This window comes from Salvelinus alpinus, chromosome 23 (assembly GCF_045679555.1).
Source record: "Salvelinus alpinus chromosome 23, SLU_Salpinus.1, whole genome shotgun sequence".
NCBI classification, from domain to species: Eukaryota; Metazoa; Chordata; class Actinopteri; order Salmoniformes; family Salmonidae; genus Salvelinus; species Salvelinus alpinus.
The window spans coordinates 23,746,233-23,758,715 of record NC_092108.1 but is presented as its reverse complement, the minus strand read 5'-3'; the positions used below and the strand labels follow the sequence as shown (position 1 = coordinate 23,758,715).

Genomic DNA, 12,483 nt, shown 5'->3' with positions numbered 1-12,483 from the left:
TTGCCAGACAAACACAGGCCTATTGATTTTGTGAAATATTCAGGCAAAATAAATCCGGTTTTAGAGGGCCACCATTGTGCAACCAAGCTAAGGATATTGGCACAATGGCATTCTTTCTCACGGTGCAACCTGATTGGTCAAGAGAAAGGTTCCAGCCACTCAGGGTCGAGACAGAGAGAGGGGCTCGATGTATAAAGACCCTAAACCCCCTTGGAGCGCCAAGACTTCCAGTTCAGAAGTGATCTGAAGCCATCTGTATGTGAGTGAGTGTGTGTCTCTGTGCTCCCACAACAAGGAGGAACCATGGTCAGCCGGTGAGTGATGGTTCATTTATTATGTCTGGATTCATGTCTGAACTCTCACGCTGTCAAGGGTCAACCATAGGGATAAAGTGGAAAATGTCAACTTTGAAAAATCTAACATTCTTCATGCAAGTAGACCAAATTTTATTTGGAATAATGTGTGTTGCTTTACTCAATAAAGAGAAAATATGTATGAATGTATGCATTTTGAATTATGTTTGAGAAATTCCTCCTTTGGGACAGTGTTGGTTTGACCTTTTATAGGTTAAAGCGGGGCACTCCAACCCTATTCCCGAAGAGCTACACTCCTGTAGGTTTTCACTTGAACACTAATCTAGTGCACCTGATTCTAATAACTAGCTGGTTGATTACCTGAACAGGTTAGTTACAACTAGGGTTGGATTGAAAACCTACAGAAGGGTAGCTCTTCAGGAACAGGGTTGGAGAGCCCTGGGCTTCAGTTACTACATTTTTTCCCTTCACAAAGCAGATTTGAGCACCCTGCTGGTGGCTACAAGAAGATCTTTGAGACAGTTGAGGAGTTATCAGAGCCTGTCCCTGCAACAGTTACAGGTTTGTTAACTACATATTTATTTGGTCATATGAAGCAGGTTGTGTTAATTTTACTACACTACATGACCAAAGTATGTGGACACCTGCTCATCAAACATCTCATTCCAAAATCATGGGCATTCATATGGAGTTGGTCAGCCCTTTGCTGCTATAACAGCCTCCAATCTTCTGGGAAGGCTTTCCACTAGATGTTGGAACATTGCTCTGGGGACTTGCTTCCATTCAGCCACAAGAGCATTAGTGAGGTTGGGCACTGATTTTGGGGGCGATTAGGCCTGGCTCGCAGTCGGCGTTCTAATTCATCCCAAAGGTGTTCTATTTGGTTGAGGTCAGGGCTCTGTGCAGGCCAGTCAAGTTCTTCCACACCGATCTCGACAAACCATTTCTGTATGGACCTCGCTTTGTGCACAGGGGCATTGTCATGCTGAAACAGGAAAGGGCCTTCCGCAAACTGTTGCCACAAAGTTGGAAGCACAGAATTGTCTAGAATGTCATTGTATGTTGTAGCCAGTGGTGTAAAGTACTTAAGTATAAACTCCCAGTAATTTATTGGGTAAATCACAAACGTTTCGGCATCACTGTGCCTTAAGTGCTGACAAAACATTGGTGATTTACCCAATAAATTACTGGGAGTTTATATATAGTGCGCAACTCTCTTTATTTTTTTATAGCTCATAGTTTATTCGCCGTTAGTCAGCACCGCTACATAAAATAATTTTCTCTGGGTGTGCGCCAGCTCAGGTTTTTTTATTTGTAAAGTACTTAAGTAAAAATACTTATTTATATTTTTGACAACTTTTACTTCACTACATTCCTAAAGAAAATATACTTTTTACTCCATACAGTTTCCCTGACACTCAAAAGTACTCGTTACATTTTGAATGCTTAGCAGGACAGGAAAATGGTCCAATTCACACACTTATCAAGAGAATATCTCTGGTCATTCCTACTACCTGACCTTGCGGATTCACTAAACACAAATGTCTTAGTGTTGGAGTGTTCCCCTAGCTATCCATAAATATTTTTTTTAAACAAGATGGTGCCGTCTGGCTTGCTTAATATAAAGGAATTTTAATTGATTTATACTTTTACTTTTGATACTTAAGTACATTTTAGCAATTACATTTACTTTTGATACTTAAGATTATTTAAAGCCAAATACTTTTAGACTTACTCAAGTAGTATTTTACTGGGTGAATTTCACTTTTACTTGAGTCATTTTCTATTAAGGTATCTTTACTTTTACTCAAGTATGACAATTTTATACTTTTTCCACCATTGGGCCTAGCCCAATCCATGAAAAACAGCCTCAGACCATTAATCCTCCACCAAACTTTCCAGTTGCCACTATGCATTTAGGCAGGTAGCGTTCTTCTGGCATCTGCCAAACCCAGATTAGTCCGCCGGACTGCCAGATGGTGAAGCGTGATTCATCACTCCAAAGAATGCATTTCCACTGCTCCAGTGTCCAATGGCGGCAAGGTTTACACCACTCCAGCTGACGCTTGGCATTGCGCATGTTGTTCTTAGGCTTGTTCGGCCCTGGAAACCCATTTCGAGAAGCTCCCGACGAACAGTTATTCTGCTAACGTTGCTTTCAGAGTCAATTTGGAACTCGGTAGTGAATGTTGCAACCCGAGGACAGACGCGCTTCACTCGGCGGTCCCGTTCGTTGAGCTTGTGCGTTCTACTACTTCGCAGCTGAGCTGTTGTTGCTCCTAGACGTTTCCACTTCACAATAACAGCACTTACAGTTGACCAGGGCAGCTCTAGCAGGGCAAAAATTTTGCTATCTGACTTGTTGGAAAAGTGGCATCCTATGACGGTGCCACGTTGAAAGTCACTGAGCTCTTTAGTAAGGCCATTCTACTGCCAATGTTTGTCTATGGAGATTGCATGGCTGTGTGCCTGATTTTACACACCTGTCAGCAACGGGTGCAGCTAAAATAGTCAAATCCACTTACTTAAAGGGGTGTCCACATACTTTTGTATATATAGTATAGATTTCTGGTACATTCAATCTGTACACCATCCTAAAATGAGAACACAGAAAATTACACTGCATCTGCAAATAAATCACTGCCATCTTGGAAATTCATGTGAAAACAGTATTGTATCTATGACAAACATTCCCTAATTGACCTGTTACCTGCTCTAGATAAAATCACATTGAACTGTTCATTGATCAATTGTTTTTACAAAGCTCCTTTCTCTCACATTTACAGGTAGGATTCCTTCATTTCTGAAGGGAAGTCTTCTTCGTCTGGGCCCTGGCCTGTTTGAGGTTGGAGATGAGCCTTTCTACCACCTCTTCGATGGCCAGGCCCTCATGCACAAATTCGACTTCAAAAATGGCCAAGTCACCTACTTCAACAAGTAAGAATGGATGAATAATGTCCGTTAGAGATCAGTGGTTACATTGCATTTGAGTCTAATTAACCTAATGGATTTGATACCCATTTCTACCTTTATCCTTTAGGTATGTTAAAACAGATGCCTATGTGCGTGCCATTACAGAAAAGCGTGTGGTGATCACTGAATTTGGCACCTTCGCCTACCCAGATCCCTGCAAAAACATCTTCTCCAGGTTGGTAGCTAACCTCCTCATCAGATGAATAACATAGCCGCATGTTGGCATTTATTGGGATGACTCATGTACCGGAGGCAGATCTGTAGGGTAGTCAATCCCTGGCACAGCCACAAAGTCATACAATTTGATTTTAAACCTAAGCCTAACCACACTGCTAATCTTACGCCTAACCTTAAATTAAGACCAACGTTTTTTTAAACAATATACACTGCTCAAAAAAATAAAGGTTACACTTAAACAACACAATGTAACTCCAAGTCAATCACACTTCTGTGAAATCAAACTGTCCACTTAGGAAGCAAGACTGATTGACAATAAATTTCACATGCTGTTGTGCAAATGGAATAGACAACAGGTGGAAATTATAGGCAATGAGCAAGACACCCCCAATAAAGGGGTGGTTCTGCAGGTGGTGACCACAGACCACTTCTCAGTTCCTATGCTTCCTGGCTGATGTTTTGGTCACTTTTGAATGCTGGCGGTGCTTTCACTCTAGTGGTAGCATGAGACGGAGTCTACAACCCACACAAGTGGCTCAGGTAGTGCAGCTCATCCAGGATGGCACATCAATGCGAGCTGTGGCAAGAAGGTTTGCTGTGTCTGTCAGCGTAGTGTCCAGAGCATGGAGGCGCTACCAGGAGACAGGCCAGTACATCAGGAGATGTGGAGGAGGCCGTAGGAGGGCAACAACCCAGCAGCAGGACCGCTACCTCCGCCTTTGTGCAAGGAGGAGCAGGGGGAGCACTGCCAGAGCCCTGCAAAATGACCTCCAGCAGGCCACAAATGTGCATGTGTCTGCTCAAACGGTCAGAAACAGACTCCATGAGGGTGGTATGAGGGCCCGACGTCCACAGGTGGGGGTTGTGCTTACAGCCCAACACCGTACAGGACGTTTGGCATTTGCCAGAGAACACCAAGATTGGCATCCTCCAGCATGACCGGTTTGGCGGTGGGTCAGTCATGGTGTCGGGTGGCATTTCTTTGGGTGGCCGCACAGCCCTCCATGTGCTCGCCAGAGGTAGCCTGACTGCCATTAGGTACCGAGATGAGATCCTCAGACCCCTTGTGATACCATATGCTGGTGCGGTTGGCCCTGGGTTCCTCCTAATGCAAGACAATGCTAGACCTCATGTGGCTGGAGTGTCAGCAGTTCCTGCAAGAGGAAGGCATTGATGCTATGGACTGGCCCGCCCATTCCCCAGACCTGAATCCAATTGAGCACATCACATGTCTCGCTCCATCCACCAACGCCACGTTGCACCACAGACTGTCCAGGAGTTGGCGGATGCTTTAGTCCAGGTCTGGGAGGAGATCCCTCAGGAGACCATCCGCCACCTCTTCAGGAGCATGCCCAGGCGTTGTAGGGAGGTCATACAGGCACGTGGAGGCCACACACACTACTGAGCCTCATTTTGACTTGTTTTAAGGACATTACATCAAAGTTGGATCAGCCTGTAGTGTGGTTTTCCACTTTAATTTTGAGTGTGACTCCAAATCCAGACCTCCATGGGTTGATACATTTGATTTCCATTGATAATGTGTGATTTTGTTGTCAGCACATTCAACTATGTAAAGAAAAGTATTTAATAAGAATATTTCATTCATTCAGATCTAGGATGTGTTATTTTAGTGTTCCCTTTATTTTTTTGAGCAGTGTATATAGGCAATTTTGACTTTGTAGCTGTCCTCTCTGGTGGAAATTTCTCAGCCCTGTCTCCAGAACAATATTCATCTCAATAAACATCAACCTGCAACATATTTTTTAGTTTATTTAACTAGGCAAGTCAGTTAAGAACGAATTCTTATTCACAATGACGGCCTAAGAAAGTGGGTTAACTGCCTTGTTCAGGGGCAGAAAGACAGATGTTTACCTTGTCAGCTTGGGGATTCAATCTAGCTGTCAGGATGGTGTATTGGAGGCGAAGTCAAGTGCAGGAGAGCAGATTATACTGAACAGGCGCACACTCATTATAGTTCCAAAAAACGAGAGCACTACATGAATCAAACGCGCTCAAAAAACGGAACATAAAAGTAGAGCGTGTAAGCTAACCCCACCTAACATGAAACCAATTACACACAAAACATGATGGGAAACAGAGGGTTAAATACAAGTAGCTTAATTGGGGACATGAAAACCAGGTGTGTATTGAAACAAGACAAGACCAATAGATATATACGAAAAATGGAGCGGCGATGGCTAGAAGCCGGTGACGTCGATCGCCGAACGCCGCCCGAACAAGGAGAGTGGCTGACTTCGGTAGAAGTCGTGACACTAGCAACCTTTCGGTTTACTGGCCCAACGCTCTAACCACTATGCCGCCCCATATCCTGTAAATGGTTATATTTGCTTGCCATATAATGCCTTCAGAAACTATTCATACCCCTTGACTTATTCCACATTTTGTTGTGTTACAGCCTGAATTCAAAATGTATTAATATTACATGTATATTTTTTCCACCCATCTACACACAATACCCCATAATAACAAAGTGAAAACATGTTTTTAGAAATTTTGCCAATTTTATTGAAAATGAAATACAGAAATATCTAATTTACATAAGTATTCAGACCCCTGAGTCAATACATGTTAGAATCACCTGTAGCAGCGATTACAACTGTGAGTCTTTCTGGGTAAGTCTCTAAGAGCTTTGCACACCTGGATTGTACAATATTTGCACATTATTATTTTTGAATTCAAGCTCTGTCAAGTTTGTTTATAATTGCTACACAGACATTTTCAAGTCTTGCCAAAAATATTTCAGCCATTTAACTCTGTAACTGATTTATTGATACACCATCCAAAGTATAACCAATAACTTCCCCATATTCAATGTCTGCTTTCTATTTTTATTCTACTAATAGGTGCCCTTCTTTGGGAGGCATTGGAAAACCTTCCTGGTCTTTGTGGTTGAATCTGTGTATGAAATTCAATGCTTGACTGAAGGACCTTACAGATAATTGTATTTGAGGGGTACAGATATGATGTAGTCATTAAAAAATAAGGTTAAACAGTATTATTACACACAGAGTGAGTCCACGCAATACATTATGACTTGTTCAGCACATTTTTACTCCTGAACTTATTTAGGCTTGACATACAAATGGGTTGAATACTTATTGACTCAAGACATTTCAGCTTTACATTTTTTATTAATTTCTAAAAACATAATTCCACCTTGACATTATGGGGTATTGTGTGTAGGCCAGTGACACAAAATCTAAATGTCATACATTTTCAATTCCGGCTGTAACACAACAAAATGTGGATAAGTCAAGGGGTGTGAATACTTTCCGAAGGCACTGTATATCTGATCCTTCATATCAATCATTGTGTATATTTTCACTGCTGTTGCCTTGATCGTCATTTTAATGATGACTGTTGGATCAATTTCAAAACTGGTGTGTGTTTCTCTGTGCAGGTTTTTCACTTACTTCAAGGGTGTTGAGGTGACAGACAATTGCCTGGTGAACGTTTACCCCATTGGTGAAGATTACTACGCCGTCACAGAAACCAATTACATCACTAAAGTCAACACTGACACGCTGGATACACTGAAGAAGGTATTACTCTCCTCTTTTCCCCAAGGCTGAAATTCCATCCCCCTTCATGACAGTATTCACAATATACTGTACCAGAAACCAGTGTATGCCTATATCCTTTGGCCTAATTCAACAGACTCAAAAAACAGAAAAAAATTGAAGTGTTACATACTGGTCCACTGATTATAGACAGAAGTCTCACTTCTCATTAATAGTTATAACACATGCATAATGTATAACATAATAATGAATAACACTATGACTTCACTTCCCCTCAGGTGGACTTGTGCAATTACGTCAACATCAATGGAGTGACAGCCCACCCACACATTGAGAGAGACGGAACAGTGTTCAACATCGGAAACTGCATGGGGAAAGGAGCATCGCTGGCCTACAACGTTGTCAGAATCCCACCCACTCAGAAAGGTTGGGCTTGTGTCCAAATTGATTCATGAAAATGAAAGATATTCATTCAGAATTCATGCACATGTTCCAACTCTTAAACTAGAAAATGTAGGTAACTTGTACTTAACTTGTTCTGGATAGGATAACTTGTAATAGTAAGGGAATGTGAAGGCTTGTGCCCTGATTGCATCTTGTGTTCTCTCCTCAGACAAGTCAGACCCCATTGAAAAGTCCAAGGTTGTGGTGCAGTTCCCCAGTGCCGAGAGGTTCAAGCCCTCCTATGTGCACAGGTGGGTCATAATAACATATCCATCATGTTCATAGTTGAACTTGAGGTCCCCAAAACAGCAAGGAGTCGATCATGGACATGCCTCCTTCTGTGTTATTTGACTAAGCCATATAACAACTTACAATGCATGCCAACTTAAACGGTCTACATATCACCCTTAGCTTTGGCATGTCGGAGAACTACTTTGTCTTTGTCGAGACCCCTGTGAAAATCAACCTGCTGAAGTTCCTCAGTGCCTGGAGCATCCGAGGCTCCAACTACATGGACTGCTTCGAGTCCAACGAGGTTCTCGGGGTAAGGAGGCAAACACTCAGTAGATTTTAGTTTAAAGTGACACATTTCTATACAGGACCATTATGTACAGTAACATCATACCTAGTCTCGACACCCAGAACCAAATCACACGTGTGCAGTCACAACAGACTTAAGCCTAACACACATTATTGTCAAACCTAATAAACTTTTTAACATACATTTCACAGACATTGTTCCACATCGCCAGAAAGGACATTGGAGGAGGACAAGGAGAATACATTGACCATAAGTTCAAGGCTGCTCCCATCAACCTGTTCCATCACATCAACACTTATGAGGACAATGGTTTCATCGTGGCTGATGTGTGTACATGGAAAGGGTAATGGAACAGCTAAAAATTGTCTCTCTCATAAGATGGCAATGTCAATACAGTGGCAGTTGTAAGCGTATATAAAAAGTGATGACACATCATAAGTGAATGGATCAATTGTGGACTGAGGGATCTCAGGGGTGGCATTCATTTGAAGTGAATTGCCTTAGCAATGTCCTTTTTCAGAAGAATTGATTAATGAATCCTAGCCCTTGGTCTTTAAACACTGTCTCTTTAAACGATTAGGAAACTAATTCTCATTCGTTTCCTGGTAGGTTTGAGTTTGTGTATAACTACCTTTGGCTGGCCAACCTGCGCTCCAACTGGGAGGAGGTGAAGAAGGCAGCCATGATGGCACCTCAGCCAGAGGTCAGGAGATACGTCATCCCACTGGACATCCACAGGGTAAGTCATTTCCTTCTCTTTAAAAATCATTTTTTTTAGTTTACATTTCATTTACATATTATTTCTTAATTTTTGGACAATAAAGTGCATATGTGTTACCCTGTATTTATTTTATTTTGGATAGCAACGTGTGCAGTGCATTCAGAAAGTATTCAGACCCCTTGACTTTTTCCACATTTTGTTACGTTACAGACTTATTCTAAAATTGATAAAATCGTTTTTTCCCCCTCATCAATCTACACACAATAACCCATAATGACAAAGCAAAAACAGGTTTTTAGATATGTATTAAAAATACAAAACTGAAATATCACATTAAATAACTATTCAGACCCTTTACTCAGTACTTTGATAATGTAACGGATGTCGTCTTCCTCCTCGTCTGAGGAGGAGAAGTTTGAAGGATCAGAGGACCAATGCGCAGCGTGGTAATTGTTCATCTTATTTAATGAAGTGAACAACTCAAAATACAAAAAACAACAAAGTGAAAACCGAAACAGTTCTATCTGCAGACACACAAAGACTGAAGACAACCACCCACAAAACCCAAAACAAAACAGGCTACCTAAATATGGTTCCCAATCAGGGACAACGATTGACAGCTGCCTCTGATTGAGAACCATATCAGGCCAAACACAGAAATAGCAAAACATAGAAATACAAACATAGACTGCCCACCCCAACTCACGCCCTGACCATACTAAATAAAGACAAAACAAAGGAAATAAAGGTCAGAACGTGACAGATAAAGCACCTTTGGCAGCGATTACAGCCTCGAGTCTTTTGGGGTATGACTCTACAAGCTTGGCACACCTGTTTTTGGGGAGTTTCTCCCATTCTTCTCTGCAGATCCTATTCTTCTCTGCAGATCCTCTCAAGCTCTGTCAGGTTGGATGGGGAGTGTCGCTGCACAGCTATTTTCAGGTCTCTCCAGAAATGTTTGATCAGGTTCAAGTCCGGGCTCTGGCTGGGCCACTCAAGGACATTCAGAGACTTGTTCCGAAGCCACTCCTGCGTTGTCTTGGCTGTGTGCTTAGGGTCATTGTCCTGGTGGAAGGTGAACCTTTGCCCCAGTCTGAGGTCCTAACCTGCTCCAGTGCGCTTTTCATGAATGATCTCTCTGTACTTTGCTCTGTTCATCTTTCCCTCGATACTGACTAGTCTCCCAGTCCCTGCCGTTGAAAAACATCCCCACAGCATGATGCTGCCACCACCATGCTTCTCCATAGGGATGGTGCCAGGTTTCCTTCAGACATGACGCTTGTCATTCAGACCAAAGAGTTCAATCTTGGTTTCATCAGACCAGAGAATCTTGTCGACGAGTCTTTAGGTGCCTTTTGGCAAACTCCTAACGGGCTGTCATGTGGCTTTCGTCCGGCCACTACCATAAAGGCCTGATTGGTGGAGTGCTGCAGCGATGGTTGTCCTTCTGGAAGTTTATCCCATCTCCACAGAGGAACTCTGGAGCTCTGTCAGTGACCATCGGGTTCTTGGTCACCTCCCTGCCCATGGCACTTCTCCCCCGATTGCTCAGATTGGCCGTGCGGCCAGCTCTAGGAAGAGTCTTGGAGGTTCCAAACTTCTTCCATTTAAGAATGACGGTGGGCACTGTGTTCTTGGAGACCTTCAATGCTGTAGACATTTTTAGGTACCCTTTTTGGTACCTGAGCTCAATTTCGAGTCTCATAGCAAAGGGTCTGAATTATTTTGTAAATATGGTATTTCTGTTTAAAAAAAAATCTACATTTCTAAAAACCTGTTTTCCCTTTGTCATTATGGGGTATTGTGTGAAGATTGATGAGGATTTTTTTTTTCATCCATTTTAGAATAAGGCTGTAACGAAATGTGGAAAAAGTCAACAGGTCTGAATACTTTTCGAATGCACTGTATATCTGCTCTAACTTATTCAAACCTTCTTTCATACTGACTGTGTGTTTCAGGAGGAGCAGGGAAAGAACCTGATATGCCTGCCGTACACCACGGCCACAGCAGTGATGCGTACTGACGGGACCATCTGGCTGGAGCCTGAGGTGCTGTTCTCTGGGCCCCGCCAAGCCTTTGAGTTTCCTCAGATCAACTATGAGAAGCACGGTGGGAAGAACTACACATATGCCTATGCCCTGGGCCTCAACCACTTCATTCCTGACAGGGTGAGTAGTCTTGTTGTTTGCCACAAATCTATCTTCAAACTCTGAGAATTGAATGGCAGAGGTCATAGCATGTTACGTGAGTGGCCATGAGTTTCTGTCTGTGGTTGTGTATCATCAAGTTGAATGTGAAGACCAAGATGTGTATGTTAGACCTTGAGGAATCTCTATGCGGCTGTAGATCATCAAGCTGAACGTGAAGACCAAGGAGACCTGGGTGTGGCAGGAGCCGGACTCCTACCCCTCAGAGCCTCTCTTTGTGCAGACCCCCGATGGCGTGGATGAGGATGATGGTATGTACAGTATTGTACTGTACCCTTAGTGTACTATACTGTCACTGTTACAGGCATGGTGCAGGGCAAACACTGATACATAGTATTGTGTTTGTGTTAGTGTTAAGAAGAGTTTAAGAGACATTGGGCTCTATTCAATCTGCGATAGAAATTTAGAGGTAATTTGCAATTGAGCTGACATATGCAGTGTTTATCGTGGATGCAGTCTCCTCTAAAGCAGGAACATTGCCTTTAAATTTCAATCACGCTGTAGAACTGAACTTCCGCAATGCGGATTGAATAGAGCCCTTTAGCTATTTATCCAGGGACAAGGTACTTAAATTTATTAGAAAAATGTTCTCAGCATAATTCATAAAAAGACGGGTTACAGTTACAATGTGGCGGGCACTGTGTTTTTCTAACAACCATGTGTTTTTCCAATGACCCACAGGAGTTCTGTTGACCGTTGTAGTATCCCCAGGGGCCCAGAAGTCAGGGTACATGCTGATCCTCAACGCCAAGGACATGTCGGAGATCGCCAGGGCAGAGGTGGACTGCCCTATACCCGTCACCTTCCACGGAATGTACAAGAAATAACATTTCAATAATCCTCAATGCACAAAGACTAGTAGTCACCATTCCAGGGTATTCATACTAAGCATCACATTTCCCTCAGCAATAGAACAAACAAATAAACAATGACAAAGTATAGGCTACAAATAACTTGGCTTGTTGTGTCAGCAAAAACAAGGCAAGTATCTGATCATCTTCCATCATGATTTTAAGTCATTTAACTTTCTGCCACCTACGATTCAGTATGGTTGAGCGTCCATTTTGATGAAAATGTACCATTTCGTGGTATGAATGGAGCCTGCTGGTATCAGGGCATAAGTAGGTTTCCTACAATTATTTCTGTGAGCCCACAGCAAAAAACATCAGCGGCCTCTCAGTCACGACACCCTGATTGGTTAATACAATTGTTGTCAGTGCTGGAAATCAATGAGTTTGTTCACAGTACCATGTCTCTGTGCACTTCAGGTTTGGAATAATTAAAATATAATCAAAATACTGGCCTTTTTATTGTATGTCTGTTATTTTGGGAAAGAAAGTTGAATGTTGTGTGTAACTAATAATTTGACTATTCTATAGTAAATAAAAATAAATCTTAGATGTACAGGTATATACATGAAAGAACTAGTCCCGAAGGACAACAATAAAGTCCCTCTGCTCCATGTCATCTGTATAGCGGTTGTTTTGGCGGAGTTGAAGGTGGAACTGCATTAGAGCTGTCAAATCCACAAATGGCTCCCGGCATTATACCTAAAGCGGACATT

The 12,483-nt window shown here is 42.4% G+C and overlaps 1 protein-coding gene across 1 annotated transcript; it reads left to right on the top strand.

Moving 5' to 3' along the window:
• The first annotated feature begins 217 nt into the window (after window positions 1-217).
• Window positions 218-12,220, top strand: LOC139550618 (retinoid isomerohydrolase). Its single transcript, XM_071361619.1, has 13 exons — window positions 218-314; window positions 793-875; window positions 3,101-3,251; window positions 3,355-3,462; window positions 6,886-7,027; window positions 7,285-7,432; window positions 7,620-7,701; window positions 7,862-7,994; window positions 8,183-8,334; window positions 8,601-8,730; window positions 10,671-10,880; window positions 11,059-11,170; window positions 11,601-12,220. Exons 1-13 carry the CDS (start codon window positions 304-306, stop codon window positions 11,744-11,746), a joined length of 1,608 nt encoding a protein of 535 aa, XP_071217720.1. The 5' UTR covers window positions 218-303; the 3' UTR covers window positions 11,747-12,220.
• The last annotated feature ends 263 nt before the right edge of the window (window positions 12,221-12,483 follow it).

What these genes read in the sequence shown, in the direction of transcription:
- LOC139550618 (XM_071361619.1), top strand. An exon ending in TGTCCCTGCAACAGTTACAG is followed by an intron (nt 876 to 3,100) that starts GTTTGTTAACTA and finishes TCACATTTACAG; the next exon opens with GTAGGATTCCTTCATTTCTG. An exon ending in CAAGTCACCTACTTCAACAA is followed by an intron (nt 3,252 to 3,354) that starts GTAAGAATGGAT and finishes TTTATCCTTTAG; the next exon opens with GTATGTTAAAACAGATGCCT.